This window comes from Rhopalosiphum maidis, chromosome 3 (assembly GCF_003676215.2).
Source record: "Rhopalosiphum maidis isolate BTI-1 chromosome 3, ASM367621v3, whole genome shotgun sequence".
In the NCBI taxonomy this organism is placed as follows: Eukaryota; Metazoa; Arthropoda; class Insecta; order Hemiptera; family Aphididae; genus Rhopalosiphum; species Rhopalosiphum maidis.
In genome coordinates, this window is record NC_040879.1 from 21,047,399 (window position 1) to 21,068,452 (window position 21,054).

At 30.1% G+C, this 21,054-nt stretch overlaps 1 protein-coding gene and 2 pseudogenes across 1 annotated transcript; all 3 read right to left on the reverse strand.

Moving 5' to 3' along the window:
• Nucleotides 1-3,197: 3,197 nt before the first annotated feature.
• On the reverse strand, nt 3,198-3,894 carry LOC113557811 (zinc finger BED domain-containing protein 5-like). Its single transcript, XM_026963359.1, has 3 exons — nt 3,622-3,894; nt 3,483-3,533; nt 3,198-3,389 (listed from the first exon to the last, which is right to left on the reverse strand). The coding sequence occupies exons 1-3, from the start codon at nt 3,892-3,894 to the stop codon at nt 3,198-3,200; spliced, it is 516 nt and encodes a 171-aa protein (XP_026819160.1).
• An 8,010-nt stretch (nt 3,895-11,904) lies between these two features.
• On the reverse strand, nt 11,905-13,425 carry LOC113557812 (annotated as a pseudogene).
• Nucleotides 13,426-15,126: 1,701 nt separating this feature from the next.
• Nucleotides 15,127-17,412, reverse strand: LOC113557813 (annotated as a pseudogene).
• Nucleotides 17,413-21,054: the final 3,642 nt, after the last annotated feature.

Sequence of the window (21,054 nt, forward strand, 5' to 3'; positions counted from 1 at the left end):
TGTGGGTGCTAGTACACTACCTTGTGGGAGGCCATTTTTCTGAATTCTCCATCTACTAACCTTTCCTTCAAGTTCCACACAATATCGTCTGTTACGGAAAAAGGTGTTTATTGTCCTGGCAAGTGTATTATCTTTTGTTAGATCCTTGATCTTAGAGATCAGAAGGTTATGATTCACTGTGTCATATGCCGCCGTTAGGTCTATAAATAGTACTCCAGTTAGCAGTAGTAGTGGTGGCTCGTGGGTGCTGGTGATGGGGGTGCGACTTTAACCCTTAAATACACACTGTAGCAATTTTGCAACACGATATAAATCCATATTTTAATACACAATATGGTGTTTCTATTAATTGTACGTGCCATCTATTAGACTGTTTATAAACTAATACATCATTTGCGTTACCAATTCTGATATTTTGTTGTTTTATTAGAGAGAAATTCTATCACATATTTATCGTTTTATTGGCTATTAAAACATGAATTAAAAATTACAGGTCATTTAGTAAGGAATAAATTTGTAAAATATGCATTTTCCTATCGTTTATATATTGTATTTTTGTTTATATCGTAAACTTAAAGCGTGTTGCAGATTTGCAACAGTGTGCATTAAGAACATAAACTGACATTTGATTTTTCTAGAAATTTATATAGCTTGATGTTTATATAAAAGGTATGTTTGTAAAACTAAATTATTTTATTTAATTATTAACTTTTATTTATGCATGTTATGTTATTTTATAATGTATTCAGTTAGTATGGATTTGAGTGATTATGATATTGAACAGCTATTATCTGTTAACTGGGATTTAAGTGAAGATGATTTAGATGATATTGATTTGGAAAATGGTTTAGGAAGTGATGATGAAATGTTATATGATTTATATATTGATGAACACTTAGAAGGTATTAATATATTTACAACCAATATTAAGTATTTTTAATTATGTTTGCTCACTTCGTTAACATTTTATATTTAGTCAAAAATAATGAACAGTTACCAGTTGACAATATCATACCAGATTTAGATATTGAGCAGTTACATATAGAATTAATACAATAGGACAATGCTATACATGCAATATAGATGTAAATATTCTCAGTATTTCAAAAAGATCATCAGTGAGAAATAAAAATAATCCATTGCCTCAAAATTTTACCTAACCGACTTATAAACCTCCAAAAAAATCTCCAGAATTTTTGAACTTAAAATGGAAAGAAGGTAGTTTTATATCACCTGATCAAAATTTAGTATTCAAAGAAATACCTTTATCTGACAACTTATTAGAATTATATACACTTTTACAATTTTTTACTTATTTTTTCAATGAAGAACTTATACAAAATATTGTAAACGAAACTGAGCTATATTCCATTCAAACAATTGTTAGTAAACCTATTAATTTATCAATGATTAAGTTCAAAAGATACCTTGGAATTCTCATATATGCTTCTGTTTTCCGTGTACCTAATGTGAGAGACTACTGGAGCGTTGAACTTAATTTTTCTTAGATTGCTGATGCTATGTCTCAAAGGCGCTATGAAACTATTCGTCAGTTTCTACATTTTAATAACAATCACACTATGCTCTCTAAAGACAATCCTAGTTATGATAGATTACATAAAATAAGACCTCTTGTAGACCATTTAAATACAAAATATTCAAGTGTCCAATGTAATCAATATTTATCTGCAGACGAACGAACAGCTTTGTGCAACAAAAGCTAGAAGTTATTTAAAACAATATCTACCTGAAAACCACACAAGTGGGACTACACATTATTTATATTATGTAATAATGATGGTTTTTCTTATAAATTCGAGATATTTACAGGTCGAGAAAATTGGGAAAAATTTCGGTTGCCAAATGAACCAGATTTTCATCTTATGGAATAGCGCCATTGTCTTTAGTTTTATGGAAGGACAATAAAGTGGTTACACTTTTATCCACATATTGTGGGAAAGATCCAATTTCTGTAGTAAAACGTTATGATAAAAAGATGAAAAGTCAAATATTATATTTTAAGTAACTGTCAATTTGGGAAAGATTTGTTTGATAAGATTTAAGATGAAGCCGGAAATCAGAAGTGAAAGAATTAAAATTAGTTTGAAGGTGGTCGTGAAGGATTGAAGATAAATTTTGATGAAGGAGATGAATTTGTTGTTTTATGATTGAAAGATCGAAATTGATAGGTTGGATATGATAGCGTCGGGAGTAGAATTGAAAGCGAGAAAGAGGTTTATTAACGAGAGTATAAAATAATTTAGATTTTTTTAAATTTGGAATACAAGAAAATGAATTTTGATGTAAAGAATAACGGTAAGGGGGCTTATGAAAAGACCGGAAACAATGAAGAATTTTTTTTTTTAAAGACAACACAGATTTTTTGATGATTGAAGTCAAAAAAGATACATTACAATTTAATAGAAGTTGCATTAATTTGTTTTACCTGCACTTTATAACTCAGTATTTCTCTATAGTACAAACAAAAAGATCTTAGAAAGGCATTATTTGATGTCATGGTTATTGATGCTGACTAAAAGAACTTCGAATAGGTGCATATGAACACTTCAAACAATTTTTTAAAGATGTTTCAGATCTAAATTTTGAAATATGCATGCCTCGGATATGTGGTAGACAAACACACAGTGTAAATTTAAACCCATAAGATCCAGAGACATACTTCAAAATATCAGTGTTCCTTACTTTTATTTCTTCCATTATTTAAGAATTGGATGTACGATTTAATCAACGGCTAAATGATATAATATTTTTACAGGGAGTCATTTCATCAAATTTTAGTATGTACAATTTTGAAGGTGGCTTATGATATGACCTATGATTAAGATTTTCCAAATAATGATAGTTCTATTCTTGGAGCAGAGTTGCGTATTTGGAGATGACAATGGAGAAATAAGGAATTTAAACCAGATTACTGAACCGCATACTTAATCTAATTCAGAGGTTTCCAACCTTTTTATCATCGAGTACTACCAGACACTTTTATAATTAATACGTGTATCACCTCAATTCTAAATTTTTTTAGCGTATATTTTAATTATTCATTCATTTCTTTAGATTTTTATTATTTTATATTTATGAAAGTAAAAAAATCTTAATTTTTAGTTAAATCTAAATATTTAAATTTTAAATCACAATTTTCAAATTAATAAAAAAAAAATATATAAATAATAATAAAATTAATGTGATATTTGTTGTGGTTTATTTTGTACAAGGACATCAATATCAGGCTGAATGGAACTAATGTTCACTCTTAAGTCACTTTGAATATCGAGCCTACTTTTGTACTTATTTTTCAAGTACAGAAATTCAGAAAATCCACTCTCACACAAATAAGTAGTGACAAATGGAGTTAAACATTGTAATGCTTGCTTGAAAAAAGATAAGTATTCTATTTTTGTTGACATTCAAAATAAAACCAATGTTTTGTCTTTAAATGTGTCTTTCATTGAGCTGTCACTTACCATATCAATGAACGATCCTTTGTCCTTCCACGTCTTCTGGAACTTCTTTGTCTAAAGATTCATACATAAATGGGTTTCTAATTCAATTTTTCTTTAAACAGTCTTCAGAAAAATATTTTGAAAAATTCATCGTTAGTGCTTCCAAATGTTCCAAGATGTCAGCATTTAAATCTTCCTTCAGAGAGAGTTCATTTTTATCAATACACGAAGAAAGATTAGGAATTGCAAAAATGTATTTTTCTTTTAATTGCAATGGATATAGATCCAATTTTCTTTTGAAAGAATTTAATTTATCATAAATGATGAATATTGTCATATTTATGCTCATATTTAAAGTGTTGATCTTATTAAAAATATCAGCCAAGTAGGCTAATCTAGATAACCATTCTTCATTGTTGAACAAATTCTTCATGTCATCGTCTTTTTCAATTAAAAACAAATTAACTTTAGATCTCAGCTCAAACAATCTATTTAAAATCTTACCACGAGATAACCATCTCACTTCAGTATGAAATAGAGTCTAATTAGTAAAAAAAAAATACTACTTAACTATCAATCCGGTTTTTGCGTACAACATTCAATAATCCACCAAGTACATAGATTAGTAGACTCAGTCTCTTTTGCACTTGAAAAAAAATTATTGTTCTTGTAATTTTCTCGATATCCAACAGACCTTTAACCGCGTATGACACGAGGGACTGCTATACAAGCTAAGGAAATTTTTGCCCTCAACTTACTATACTAAGTCACTAAGTCAACTGATCGTTATTTTCAAGTCCATTTTAAATCCGCATATTCCAATATAGCAAACATCAGAGATGGTGTTCCACAGGGAGGTATCCTTTTCCCAATACTGTACAACATATATGATTTAGATCAACCAACCCCACCCAACACCATAGTAGCAGACTATGCAGACAATAAACTTATCATATCTAAAAATGAAAACCCTATTGTAGCATCGCATAATCTTCCAAATCATCTTTCCCTTATGGAGACCTAGTATAATAATTTGAGGATTAAGGTAAATCTATCTAAATCAAATCACACAACTTTTACTCTTAAGCTAGGACATTGTCCGGCAGTCACCTTCTTTGGTACTAAAATTCCGTCTACTCCAACAGTAAAATATCTTGAACCCTAGACCGTAGACTCATTTGGGTCTAACATACGTGTGTAAAAAGACTTCAACTAAACCCGAAACTTCGTGTGCTTAAAACCTTACTGGTCAATAACAAACACTCAAATCTTAACACAAAACTACTAATGTACAAATTCCTCATCAAACCCATATGGACTTATGGTCTCCAACTCTAGGGAAACGCTAAAAAAATCAAATCTAAATCGTATTCAGGTTTTTCAAAATATTGCACTAAGAAAATTAACGAACTCCTCTTATGTTTCAAATCATACCCTTCACACAGACCTGATAATCAAAACTGTAAAAAAAAAAAGCAGTAACTTATTTTAAAAGATTCCATAACTGCAACTCATTCCAATCCTCTAATTAAAGATCTTTCATCAAATGTTACTTCGGGTTTTCTCCAAGGCGCTTAAATTGCAACTAGTGTAGAGATATGTTAACTTAAAATTAAAAAAAAATTATATACATATATGTAAAATTTAATGTTTAACCTCACTTAAAAGTGTCATCACTGGGTTGCTGCTTTTATCAAGCTTATTCATGTATTATAATATTTATTTTAGCCAATACTCTTATTGTACCTTTAAAGTACAGATTGTGTACATAACAATAAAGGAAAAATAAATAGTCAATTTGAATGGTAAATGGAAACTTTCCGTTGGATATGTTTTTCAAAACAAAATCATTGTTTCTACACAAGCTGAACTCATAAACTCAGCACTGACCATTTCACGTAATGCTGGACTATAAGTTTGGGATGTGACATGTGATGGGGCTTATACAAATTTTTCAAGTATGACAATATTGGACTGCTTATTCGACAATTTATATAATTATGTTGATTTGATCATCCTATTATAATGGAAAAGTATATTTCATAACGGATCCATAACAAAACGTTGATTTCTAATGAAGGAGCTATAAAATGGAGTTACATTGTTCATTCGTTTGAAGTTCAAAATAAATTATCACTTAAATTTGCTAATAAATTGGGCCAGGCCCATGTAAAGTGGCAGAATAATAACATGAAAGTGAGGCTTGCAGCACAAACGTTAAGTGCATCAACAGTTGATGCATTGACTTTTTTGAAAAATTATGAACATGACAAATTTTCATAATTTAGAAGCCACAATTACTTTCTGCAGAAACCGGATATTTTATTATTTGTTTTTTTTCCAATATTTCCCTCAAATGTTGTTTTTTTGGTTGTATTTTCCATTGTATAATATTTATTTAGTTTAAAATTTCAAAACCAATCCAAAAATGTTCAATTTGTACTCACAAAAAATAAAAAATCTTTTGTTATTGGTTTTACAATTGCTACTAAATATCATTTTAGTCAACTGCGAACGCTTTATTTCATGAAACACCTCATTTCAAATATGTTTATTATATAAGTTTTTCCAGGATCACATTGAAATACTTTTCTCAAGAATCAGACAGAAATTTTGTTCGAACCAAGGGCGTTTACAGTTTAAATTTCAGGGGGGGGGGAGATAGCTTAATTTTAATTCATAATCAAACACTTCTATTAATGTATAATGTATTAGGTTTATTTAAAAAAAATGTTTATAGGTAATATAATAATTAATATTATATTTTACACTTATTGTAACTATTAACTAATTGAACACAAATTGTAATTTTATTTTATTTTTTCCAAATGCATTAATAACTTTTTCAGATAAATTAAGTTCTTCGTTTTTTTCTAATATATTGGGGAGGGGGCTGCAAAAACAATATTAATAATAATAAAAAAATACTAAACTAAATGAAAATAAGACATTAATTATTTGTTTCCGACTATAATTCCAAACGTCTATTAGTTTTTGAATAGATATTTAATACGTCATTTGGATCAATATTATTTGTCTTTTTCAATATTTAGTATTGCCAGGGAGGAAAAACGGTTTTGAGTTATAGTTGACTGTATGTATGTATTGACACATCTCGCTGTCGAAAATTACCTCTCATGTGATGTCGAAGAAATTGGTAAGGTCAGAGCTAAATTTAAAAAATTATATACATTAGGGAAAGTTGAAATTGTTATTTGTTTTTTGAATAAATGTATTTGAATTTTTTTTTTCGGGTTCATTATTATAGTTTTGAATACAGTTTTTGGCAACCATCATTTTAGCTTGAAGTGAATACAAATCAATTTTCAGTGACTATAGTTTTTCATATTATATTGATATAGATCATAAAATATTAATACGAAATATTAACTCATTTGGTATTAATAGTACGGCTTACAACTTGTTAAGTTCATATTTTATAAATAGAAGACACCACGTTCGAATAAACAACGAATGAAGTGAAGAAACTTCAATAATAAGTGATGTACCTCAAGCGACAACTCTATCGCCCACATTGTTTAATATGTATATAAACCAAATTAATTACTTGAATACATATGGAAAAATAGTTTGTTATGTAGATGATACAGTACTCTTTGTTGAAAGCCAGCCCTGGGATGAAGTATTTGCTAATGTACATTCCGACTTGAGTAAAATCCAAAAGTGGTTAAGTGAAAATAATTTATTTTTAAACTTAGAAAAAACATACATAATACCACATTACATAGTTAATTCGAATCAACCAAATAAAACAGTCTATGTATACACAAGAATGGGTGTTTAAAACAAAATCAGAATGTATACGTATACATGCCAAACCTTTGTAAAAATAGTTGAAAATTGTAAATATTTAGGTATAAAAATGTATTATAATCTCAAATGGAATGACCACATACAATTAGTAACAAATAAATTATGAAAATTAAAATATTTGGCAAAATGATATGGATAGTGAATGATTTAAAGTGCCAATCGGTAAAGGCGGTCGTCTTATTGTATGCCATGCTGGGGCGACTAAATTTGGTTTTATGTCTGGCTCAAAATTAGTTTTTCGTAGTAAAAATGACGGTAACAACCACTCACAGATGAATAGTCAAATATTTGATAACTAGTTTCAAAAGATGCTGCTACTATGGATAATGTACCATATCACAGCGTACTGGTGCCAAAATCAAACACAAAAAAAATCCGATGTTCAAAAGTGGCTGTGCAAAAAATGCATCGATTTTTCTTCCACAGAAATCTTAGTGGAACTTGGAGAAAAAGTGAAAATGTCAAAACTGCGATAAAAACCATACCAGTTGGACGAATTGGCATATGAAATGGGGCATGAAGTGATCAGACTTCCGCCTTAACACTGACAATACAACTCGATTGAACTAATTTGGGCGCAGGTAAAAGGTGAAGTTTGAACCAAAAATTCAACATTCAAAATAGCCAACGTCGAAAAACGTATACACGAAACCATAGATACAGTTATTACAGAAAATTGGGAAAAATGTTTAAAACACGCAGAAAAACTACAAAAAATAGATTTTGAAAAAAAAGGTTTCAGAGATTGCATATTGGAGCTCATAATTTTAACAATTGACCCCAACGAAAGCGATTGTAGCAGTAGTGAAGACAAAGACTACCTTTGACCAGGCTATAGACACTGAGTGATATTAGTCAAATGGAGTAACTCTGGCCTTGAACACGGTCTCCAGCGGGCGTGACATACGTTATTACTTAAATAAATAATATCACAGAACAACATATTGTTATAATTTTTTTTTTTGGTTTACGGTCATTGAGACCATACCGCTAAACAAATTTCTCTCCATCTACCTCTATTTTCTGCCGCTACTCTCCATGGTATCTCTGGTTCAATGCTTTCCGCGTCACTTTTTACACAGTCTTCCCAACGAAAGCGTGGTCTTTCTAAGGGTTTCTTACCGACCGGGTTCTCTTTAAATTTATGTTCTGACTATGGATCCTACTCTCCACCATGTTTGTCCTGCCTAGGTTAATCTCCTTTTCTTGATTTCATTCGCGATGTTCGGTCTCTAGAACAGCTCCTAGAGTTCTTTATTATGACGTTCACGCCATTCACCTGTGTTTGTGACGAAGCATGGGCCGTAGATTTTCCGTAGGATTCTTCTTTCAAATACTTTTATTCTGGTTTCTTCTGCTTTCCTAAATGACCATGTTCCCGCGACATACAGTAATATGGGTCGTATTAGGGTTATGTACTTTTGTATCTTCAGGTTTGTCGATAATGTTCTTGAGCTCAGTACTTTTCCAAAACCAAAAAAACTTTTGTTGCCTTTTTGTATCCTAGCAATGACTTCCATCTTCAGGCCATTACCTTGTGTTAGCAAGTGCCCCAAGTACTTGAAATGTGTGACTCTTTTGAATACATGCCCTTCTATATTCATAGATTGTCCTTGTTGAAATTCTCTGTCCTGGCGACTTAATATCATGTACTCTATGTTTTCGTCGTTTATAAATGTTATGTTCTATATAAACTTATAATGAAATATCGAAAACATTGATAAGATTGAAAATACTAAAAATACTGAAACATTGAACATTTTTATTTTGTGAATTACAAATCCAGCAATATAGGCTACAAAATCATTAATAAAACTGCTTTGCTAATGAATAGATAATAAATTTTCTCCTCCAGCAACACAATTAATCTACTAATTCTGATTGTGTATCTTTGACTTAAACGTGGCTACTAGATACTCTTAAGTATTGTAGTATCGTCTAATGCTATACAATTCGCACTGGATGATGATTTAATTTCTAAATGTACGATTATAGATTTGTAAGCTGCTTCGAATGGGGATAACGTAGGGTTATTGTTAAATCCTCCCTTGGTCCGAATAGCTGTAAAAGGCATCTCTATATGGTCTTGACTGAATTTATATATTAAAATAAAGCTAAGATATTCTGTATGAATTAGCACCAATACTAAATTTTTAAGAATAATCAAACAAATAAGTAGTCCTAGATAACCAGTTTTTCTTTGAGAATTTCATATTAACCGCTGACCACGTTTTGGTAATTTTTCATTACATAGAATTCCAGCTAAGTAATCAACTGAATTGATTCTTCAATAAATTTTCAGTTTTTGTCGTTTTATTAATTGATGTATTATATGTCCCCTTCCTCAACAAGTTTCTAGTGTTGCGTATATAGAAAAATGTTATTAATACGTAGACAGAATTCAATTGTCGTGTCAGCGCCTTGGAAATCGTTCATACAAAATAAAATTGCATTAGCTACACTGGTACTAAATATTTGCACTGTGAGTCTAACTTTCATTTTTTCTTTAAAATAAAATAAATGGTAATTTCTCAATTTTGTAGCAGCATGTAGTCCACTTTCGTTCTGAAGATTTAGAAGATGTTTAAAGTAACTCCATTTAATAGTTTCTCCGTTCATGATATATATCTTCCAGTCTCCAAGGCAATTTCTTAAGAGTTTAACCATATGATATGGATCAAGTATTATGTGAATTTTGTTATTTGTATTTAGATGTAGAAAATATGATTTTAACTGAATATTGAAAATTGGCTCCTAATTCAGATGCCATTGAGAGTTTATTGACTGCGCCATCAAAAGTCAATGTTTTTATAATAATACCTGTAGTGTCAAGTTAGGAGTAGAGTCCAATGATAGGAATAGAACTTTGAGTGTTTTATTCGAGAAATAACTTCATTGAAAACTCGTTTACCAATTATTTGCACTATCTCCTCGCAAATCTTCGATGATAAGTAGTTTGTGTTGTCAATTTCTTGGTTTCCGTTTTTTTTTATATGGTAATTTAAAAAATGGTCATACTTTGCAATAAACTCCAATATTCCTTGGTAGTTACCATTTTTCGGAGACTCAAAAGTTTCGTTTTCACCTCTATATGCTAAACCTCTTTCGCTGATAAAACTATCACACTTATCAAGCTCCTGATAACTTCTCCCCAGGATTTTGCTTCATTTTCTGCTTGTTTTGTCAGTTTTTGATCAATACTTCCCATTTCTCTAAATCGTGTAGCTAAATTAATTACAGAATTCATGTTGTTTTTTAGAAATTTTGTGTTCTACCAGACATGTTACAGCATTTTTCCAGTCATTATAACCACTATGAGTAAACTGAGAACGTGTTTGGGAAAAAAATTTGCATATTTAATAGTAGACATGCCCATTATTAGGAGAAATCAGAGCCATGATTGTTTTATGGTCTCACTGTTCCTTGTTTTTCGTTCATTAAAATTTGTTTGGCATTTTCTTGTAAAAATTTTTTCAGAATGTCGGCCATTTTGCTTGAATGATTTACTGTCAATTAGATCTTGGTCACAGTTTTGAAAAGCTGAGGCGCCTATTTTTATGCAATAACCAATATTACTTGATGTCATATTCTTTGGCCACAATCCTATGACGTTTTCCAAGCAAATATTTTTACTTAGAGCAAGTCCAAAAGAAACCGCTGGAATTCTAGCAAATTCCAGTACATATTGGTTAAGTTTTCGGGTCATTATGCACTTTATTTTCGGGTAATTTAATCAAAATTCCTAAACATAATACATAACTTATTATTTTTAGGACCATCTCGTTTATACAATTCACCATATTAATATACCTTTCTCACATGGTAACATTGAAGTATTACCGTAAACTTTCATATTTTTTTTATAAATATGTTCATATCGTTGAGTAATTTATTTTGTGATGTTAAGTCTATTCCATAGCTACTCACAAACTTATCTACTGACTGCTGTATGTTCATTAAGTCAAACCAATTATTAAATAATAATATGACATCAGAAGCCTAATATGAAGGTTAAAGTAAGTTACACATACTAAAATTTAAAAATCATTCATAATTTAAATATGTACTTCTTTCCAGTTAGTACATTTAAGCAAGTGTCTCTTTCCACAAAAATAAATTGCTTGAGTCAGACTATTTGAAAATAATTGAACTGCCATTTGGCACTTTGTATTTTTCTTTGTGGGACGTGATCATCAATTATTTTATATGCCATCATATGATCTTCATTATTAAGATTTAGAATTTCTTGTACTAGCCCTCTGTAGGTTGTACCTGGGCGTATTTCGGACGAAACTTCTTAGGGTGAGGTCAGCGGTGTACCTAATTAGCTGGTGATCACTACTGGTGACGCTAGAGACAACCTCCCAATTATTTATGGCATCTCGGAATGATCGGTTGGCAAGGGTCACGTCAATATTTGTCCGTCCACGTGGACCGTTAAATGTTGCGTGTGTGCTGCGTCGATTTTTGACACTTAGGCCTTGTGTATGAATGAAGTTTATTTAATCACGCCTATCGTTGAATCTGCTAAACCATCTGGTGGCGAAGACATTTGTATCCAGAGTAATTAGTAATTTGCCCTCAATGTTGTGGATCAGGGTTTCCAAAGCTACAGCGTGAACAATAATTGTTTCAATAAATGTTCCTCTGTATCAGCTGCCATTAATTTATTATAAAAAAAATCACACTGCGTGTATCTGAACGCGGATAGCCGAAACGTAATTTAAAGTTTGACCGAAAAATATTTTTATAGATACGTTTACTGACATTTCTATCAGGATATTTATTTTTAAAAGATCGATAAAGCTTACACAAATTTAGTCTGAACTCAAACATTGCAGGTTATCTGTAGCGATACGATTGTAATGAAACGGTTGACGAGGTAAACTATTACCTTATGTTGTCTCATTAAATCTCTTACAGGGGCATCGATAACATGAGGTCTATTTAAATGTTTTCCGCGGTTATCCCTAGGTGTCATAATACCTAATTTTATTTTATCTTGTAACGTCATAACACATCTTCTTGTAATACAAAAAGTATATTGGCCTACCTGTAAATCATCTATGTAATATTTAAATGTACAAAATCGTCGTGATGTAATATCTGTTTTCCTGTTCGTCTTCTCATTTACTTTTATACACTTATACAAAAAAGCTGATTGTTCATCATACGTTAACTTAAATAATTCGTCAAATAATACAAGTTTTCTTGCTAAAATCATTGTTGCACAACCTTGCCAATGACATGAACTCTGGTCACAAACTTGATCCTAAAACGTTTAAAAATGTGTATAAAATATTTATTTATTTTTTTTTTTTTTGTTCATTTTACTACATTCATAACATTTTTACTAACCACGGTTGGAGTTGCTTTAACTGGTACAAGTTTTTTACTCTGGGATATATATTCTTTCCCACTATTTCGAAGAATTTTGTTTTTTATATTTTTTCAATCTCACATAATTGTGTATGAATCCCTGAATATCCTCCTTTTGTGTTTTCGAACTGATACCACGCATCATGACCCGCGGCCAGCAAAGACTGTCCTCCTCTAGGAGCGATGACACTTTGGTCAGATACTTCAGTATATCAGTGGTTTCACGATCCATTGACTTGAGTATAAACTTGTCCGTTTTAGTCGTCACTATGTGGCACTTAGGTTGCACCCTCTTCGACAACACCTGGCTCCAAATTAGTTACGTACCAAAGCTGGAGTTTTGTCTTCAGAGCTCCTAACCACAAAGGCTGGCATATACTCCTCCTGTTTTCCCTCTTTAATTCGCTTGTTGTGGTTGGCCGCTTGGGACCTGGAACGATCCAGCTTTCGATTCTCAGTCGTTTTCTCCTTTTTAGCAACTGTGATCTTGAGCCATCAGTTGTGCGGGTTACTTTGGTGCCACCATCCGGGCTTGCTCCGCCGCTTTGACAGTCTCTTTTTTGACATACCTTGCAACTACCACCTCGAGAATTTGCTCATGCGCAGCCTCTCGCAAGCACAACTCTAAGCCAAATTGCGCAGCAGCTGCACTAACACAAACCTCTGCTGTTCTTCTGGCCTCTTCCAGCTGACTTTGTAACTGCAGGTTGGCAATCACTAGATCGTGTACCGCCATGTCAACTATGGCCATTTTCTTAAAGATGAGCCTCGTCACCTCCACGGTCATCTTCGTTATTTTCGTTGCCTTTTCCTCCATGGTATGGCGGAGTCACTTTAGCGCTTGTCGGACCACAGGTACTGGATCTGTTAAACGCCTGGACTTTTTCAGGTTTGGAGATTCCCTGAGGGATCTTGGTGATCTCGGCTGGTCTCACAACCCAGTGAGGGTCTCTGGTGACGTGTCTTGATCCATATCACTACCGTTTTCGTCTATTCCTAATATTACCTTTTTTTTGGGGGAGGGGGGGGGGAGAAACACGAAACCCGACGTTTCCCAACGACGGGAAGGGTCTTGGTGTCCTCCTATAGCGATTTCACCAAAAATATCAAAAACCAAAATGGGGGGAAGGTGCCCTCGTTCCCTATCTCGGGAAACTGTACTTAGGCACAAGTGAATGGGTTCCCCGCTTGTCCACGGTTTCTGTGGTCAAAACTCATTGAGTTATACTTAATTCAAAAAGTGTGGGATCGATGCAAATGTTCCCAATCGGGGGAAATATAACGGTTACACAAATGACTCCGATCTCCCTTGGTCCGGAGTCACTGCGATGAACAGCCACCGAGTTTAGCTTGGCTAAAAATATTAGAGTGGGGGTGGTACGTTACCACGGGTTTTACGCTGGTATAGGACCACGTACTATCCGCGTGAGTTGTACCGTCTCACTCCACCGGACTTATACGCTACTAATGTTTATTATGCAATAACCGAACTCACGTTGTCAGGCACTAGACGCCTGGTTTCGGGGGCGACGAAATTATGGAACTGACAGTTGGTTAGGACCATTATTATTTTAAATAATAATTCTTTAAGGCGGGTTTTCACTATACACGTACACGTGTACATGTTAACAATTATTGGCTCTGATTGATCGGTACCCATGGTGTGCGTTTGGTATACCAAAGTTTTTATACGTTCTTACCACACAATTAACCACGTTACCATGTTGTTAGATCTAGCTTAACATTTTTCGTATGCACGATATACCAATATAGTTAAGGAAATGATAAAAATAATTATGATAACATTTGAAATTTGAACTTTGTATTTGAGTATTTGACATTTTGATGTTTGACGTTGAAAACTTAAAAACATCAAACATGGATTCGTCTAAAATATTAGTAAATACCTTATATTATTATAATAAATATTAGTAAATAGGTACCTTATATTATATAACTAATTATTTTTACTGTATTACTATAATATTATTTGTACAAAGTACTTTTCATTTTAAAAACAACCATTTTTGTGCTGTATTGTAGCACACTTTATTAACAAATATACATTATATAATAATAATACACATTCACATTAATAACAATTTTAATATTTATTAATATTTACTGGTGTATTTAATTTTATCTTAATCAGATTCCCAAAATATATATTGCTTAAAACTAAGGTTGATGATTTGCCATTTAACTATTTTATTATATGACTTAGTAATATGTTGAATGTTTAAGGGAATTCTGTGCAGAAAGTGCCATCAGTTGATTGACATTAAAGATAAACATCACAAATGTTCAGCAAGTAATAAGAAAATTAAAAATATATTTTTAATTATGATATACTGTTAAAAGTAACTTATAACATTGTTGTAACTTTGTTTTGTTTCAATTACTATTTTTTTTTTTTTTTGTAAACTATAAGCAATAATTTTGCATTTCAATGTTAGTTACAAATGCGCCATTTTGAGGCCATTATCCCAAAAGTATTTTCAATGGTACGTCTACCTCTGAAAAGCCTGTGTTAAAAATGATTTTGTTACAATCATTATATTTTAATAGATTTAAATAGATAAACCAACCTATAGTTAAATATTGTTTCGTTTAATGGCAGTTTTCTTTAACATCTTCCCGGGTAAAGGGCGCATAAGATTTGTCAGTAATGGAAATGCCTTACCACGAAGTGTTTAGTATGGAATCGGACCACTTTTACTATCTATATCTTTAGCAGTTAGAAAATTTAAATTATTTTGCATAAGACCCTTGCCCATTTCAGAGTTAGAGAAAACTCCACCATCACTACATCTTCCATTTGCACCAATGTCTACTATTATAAAGTTATAGCTGACATCACATATTGCCAACAAAATTATATTATGTGATCCTTTATAATTGTTAGTTTTCAGATCCACTGTTTGCAAATGCCTATACAATTTTAATTTATTTTAATTTTTATTCGTTAAAATAAATAAAATAAATTATAGTAATCACCTGGTGTACAATATGTTTACCATCAATACTGCCTATGCAATTTGGTATTTGTCATTTGTTTTTAAACTCAACTGCTAACTGTACTCATTTATTAGTATCTAGTACAACTAAAACCTATCATTAGAAGTTATAATTTATTATAATAATAACAATATTTGTCTATACACTAATGACTGGACTGGCTTGTTATAGTTTATAAGTAGAGCTATGATGTTTTTGACTGCATATTTTTTTTTTTTTTTGCAAATCAGATTTATACCAAAGTATGATATAAATTCGATTCATGAAGTCTAATCACCATTATGAATAACTTTCTAGAGTTCATTATTCCGGTTAGAAAAATTAAAAAAAATAATAATAGTTTTTAATTATTCCGAGACAGTTCCTTTTAGACTGTATATTGCATGCAGACGACACATCCAAATTTAGCGAATGCGTAGCACAATGGACATACAAGGCTTTTGTATATTTAGGTCGTTTAATTTTTTGAGTGCCTCTAAATTGACCAGCTATATTTGCTGCACCGTCATATCCTTAGCGGTACAAAACGTCACAAGCCCACATGAATTTAGTTCTAAAAAAATTAATTATTTGTACAATATTATAATATATGAAATTTATATAATACCATTAAATACATTGAGGATTGATAACGCCTATTTTTTTCCGATCAAACTGCTGATTTCATAAAACTTTAAAAAATCTTCATTTATTTCAATGTATGAACTAGTACCACTTAAATAACGTACACATATTGTCAGCTGTTCTGACACCGAAACATCTGTGGTTTCATCAGCCATGACTGAAAAATATTTAGATTCATTATAATTTTGTCAACCAATTTTTTAATTAAAATATCTCCACAAATAATCTCATTTTGAATTTGAGGTCTCGAATATTTGTTTCTTGTATCCAATTCAAGATGTGTGTTTAAAAACTCACAATCTTTTGCCCTATATTTTAAAATGGCTCGAAAATTACCTTCATTTTAAGTTGAATCTGAAACAAAACAGAACATTTTAATTATTGTTTTATTTTATTTTTATAAAATCATGAACTTACTTTTAAAATGTATTGGACCAAAATCAAAACTACCTCTTAACCCTTTCACTACCACATTATGTTTTAACTGAAAAAAAATGTTTTCATGAATATTATAAATACACTTCATAGATAGCGAATACCAAGTTTCGCGAGGATAGAATAATTTGGTAGAAAGTTATAAGGTTGTACCTTGCAAGGTACACTAGTAGCCAGTACAATAAAACTCATATTTACAAATATCCTTTTTGTATAATGAAGTTAAATAGTATAATATTATTAAGTACAACAAAACTTATTTTTTTTTATGAAATGTAGCAAAACAGTTTTTAGAATTAACAACGAAACATAGATGAATATTACATTTTTCGAACATAACATGCGTTTTACCGTTACAATTGTCCATTTCACACCTCTGCTTTTCACCATAAGTTGGCAAATGCCCTATATTATCATAACGGCTTTCTTCATACGGCCTTGATTCTTTTGCAGTTTTCTTCTTTGATGAAGGTGAAGGCGACGAAGTTGAAGTACTAGTTGGTCTTCCTCGAGGTCGCTTTATATTATCGGATCTTCCTAAATTTATAAGATTATCGGCAAACTTCATTTTAAAATGCAATAAATCCATTTGCTTTTTCTTTTCAACACCCAAAAATTTGCAATCTTCTAAATACTCCAACCACGAATTGCAGATCGCCATGTCAATTGAATGAAAAATCATACGTAACGTCCACTTTTCGATTTTAAGAAAATTCTATAGTAGGCTGTCATCATTCAACGTTACACACAGGATTTTGAAGTATTAAGTACAAACAATTTCGTCAAATATTTATTAGAATTAGAAAGTTAAACATAGAATAATTGAGTAATGTGTAAATACATAATAAATAAGTAATAGGTACCTTTTAATACTGCAGATTTACCAGTAGTCAGCAGTATTTATAATCACATAATGTAAATACTAATCATCTTGATTAATAATATAATATACTTCTTCAAAAAATACAACAAAAAAATTAACAATAAATCTTTACTTATAAAATATCAATATTTTTATTTATAACAATGGCCTTTAGTAGTTAAAAATAAAACTTCTTATAATTTTTAAATGTGCTGACTTAAGGTTGTTATAAATGTTAGACTAGGGCAAATGCCCAAGTTGCCCCCCCCCCTAGTTAGGTTAGGTACGCCACTGTATACAATATATACGTTATAATTTAAATACGTTATTTAATTAACTTACTTCCATGTTTTCCAAAAAACTCGGGGAATCGGCTTCATCGGAATCATTTTCTAAAGTAGCTTAAATGTTACCAGTCGCACTAGTGGACACTTTTATATAAAAAATACAAAAAAAAATTTTTTGTCCATTTTTTTTTCACCAAAGTTCAAAATAAAACAAATAAATAGTGCACAATTCAACAGTCAACAGTACCTACACTCTGTGGTTAAACTGGTTAAAGTGCACATCAATAATTACGGCGCTATCGCCAATTCGCCTGCACACAAACACAATTCGCAAAAAATCTCAAAACATCGAAGTATTAATTATTATTAATTTTGTCGTAAAACAGAAGGAAAAACATTATCAGTGAAATCATCATTTGCATAAGTAGAGACAGCAAATAGTGACTGATCTTCGGGTACCTCATTAAATAATGAGTCTTAGTGTAATATTGTAATATTCTGAAATTAGATTAGTTTTTACTATAATTCAAGATTAAGAACAGTCCCATTAATGTTTTTTCAAATGTATTTAAGTACTTATTGTTAAAAGATTAAGACTTGGTTAATGGTTAGATAGGTTTTCAATTACATATTATATAAATTGTACTTAAGAAAATATTTTAAAAATGACAAAATTATATTGCGTATAGTAAAGTATAATATACATAAACATTTTAAATTTCCACGAGTATTTCTGAAATATATATACATTAAAATAAAATCGTTTGATAAAAAATTGTTATTTTACAAGTGTATATGGCACACCAATTTATCTTCATCGAAATTTAAACTCTAAACATTCAATAATAATATTTAAAAAAATTATAATATTCAACTTGTTTTTATAATTTTAGTAAGCAAACCTTATTGGAACTTGTATTAAATTCTTAAACCTTAGTAAGTTATAAATATTAAAAATGTTATGAATTTTTAACAACAAATTAATTTACATTTTTTCACGATTTTGAATAAATTTTGTCAAAACTAACATTGAACACTATTAAAAAATGTTTTAGATTTAGGTATTTCCTTACCTAGAAACCTTATATTAAACTTTCAAACTTTTTCATTGAAAATAAATTTTTAATCATATTTATTAAAATATCGTATGATTTTCATGTAAACAACCTTTACAATACTTTTAATGTAAGAAGCCTTAATGGCTTATTTATATGAAATATACTTGATTATATTTTTAATTTAGATATAAAAAATAGTTACCCGTTATTTAGTTATCAAACACGTTTTAAACAATCAGTAAATTTGAATATGCCAGTAACCAATAAGGAATTTGGTAAAAAAATGATTATTTGTCGATATTTGTTTATGTGTTATGCTAAGTATTAATTTAAAATCATATAAAAATAAGTATCATTATACAAAATATTTAAAAATCTGAATCTGAATCATATTATATTAATCTATATGAAATATGCTTTTTATAAAATATAATACGTTAATAATATTATATGTATATTATAAATAATAAATTGTAATATGTCAGTATTGTATTGAACTTGCTACACCCATCACAAGCTACCTATGCTTTTGGGGCGGCGTCATTAATTATTTTATTTTTATTTATTATTATTTTTATGTATGTAAAATATTATTTTTACAATACATTATTTGACAAAACTATTACAAAAAACTGAAAAAGAATCGTAAATTTAAAATGTTAATAAATAGCTCAAAAGAGTTACCATATTTTAAAAATATCATACCAATTATCAATACCTGTATAATTATATATTTGTATACACAAATACATAGAAAATGCTTATTTAAACATTCAATGAAAATTTAAATTATCCAAGGTCAGGTTACTTAGATTGGAAATTTTAAACTTTTGATCTCCAAAGGTACCAACTATAAATTTACTTTTCTATACCAGGAAATATATTGAAGTTGAAAATTGGAGCATTTTTGCAGTATTTAGTAATGGATTACTGCTTAACATTTTTTAAATTTTTTTACTGCTTAAATCAATAATAAATTTCAAAAATTGTACAAATATACAATATCAGAATATTTTTTTAATTTTGTTCATACAATTATTATTTGTTTATATTTGTCAAAATATGTTATGTAAAATATTTCTACATGGTAGATTGGTAGCATCAATTTGTTACTTAATTTAAAAAAAGAAATTTAAGAATGTCAGTTAATAAAATAATATAGGTACCTAATTACATTTTTTTAAAAATATTATCAGCTTTATAAACAAAAATGATTTTAGTTATATTATTATTAGGTGGTAGGTACCTACTAAATTGCTGTATGGAGCAATAATGTAATTATTAATTATAAAGTCAATTATTTTCGAACTACTAATTACTCGGTATGCGTGAATTTAAACTTATTATACTAGTTAAACAATTGACTGACACGAGACAAAAATTAATTTCTCTCATCTAGATCTTTATGAAATTAACTACTGAACATTATGGAATATTTTAATTAAATTGTATATGTTTACTACAGACAATTATGATTAATTAAATTAGCTATAAGCTATTTCCTGTTGATATAGTAAATTATTGTTTATAGGAGTGCAAAGACTAATGATATTAATTTCAATGATAATAATATCCATCAAAACACAGTAAATAATAAATTAATAACTATTGTTGACATATATATATATATATTTTTTTTTTTTATTAAGAATGCGCTTATATGAATCGATTATAAATATTTGTAGAAATATTACGGTAATACTTTTTTCCGTACCAATAACTCCACCAAAATACATAGTTGAGGAAAAAAGAAAATATATCATTAGAAAGCTATTGTAGAGAACATTTACACAAAAATTGTTTTTACATAATACATGACGACACTAAAGTAGGTAAGTGAAATAAAAAAAATAAAAATACACTAGCAGTGGTACTATTATATTCATTATCTAGTAAAATAAAATTTAAAATAATTACTGTGCGAAATCGGGTAATACAAAATATAAAAAAACAGTTACCTAACCAATTTATAAAATAAATAATAGGAATTTGTTGTTTATTATTTAAATGTATATCAAAAGGCGATATCTGTATGTTATTACAGCTTATATCGACTCAAAAACTAAAATACGAAATACATATTCTTTCTATACAAA

Bases quoted from the DNA above. Each gene is read 5' to 3' on its own strand.
- LOC113557811 (XM_026963359.1), bottom strand. From the start codon at position 3,894: ATGAAGAATTTGTTCAACAATGAAGAATGGTTATCTAGATTAGCCTAC. The intron at 3,534-3,621 runs GCACTAACGATG...ATGAATCTTTAG, and splicing joins ACATCTTGGAACATTTGGAA to ACAAAGAAGTTCCAGAAGAC. The intron at 3,390-3,482 runs GTAAGTGACAGC...TCTTTTTTCAAG, and splicing joins AAGGATCGTTCATTGATATG to CAAGCATTACAATGTTTAAC.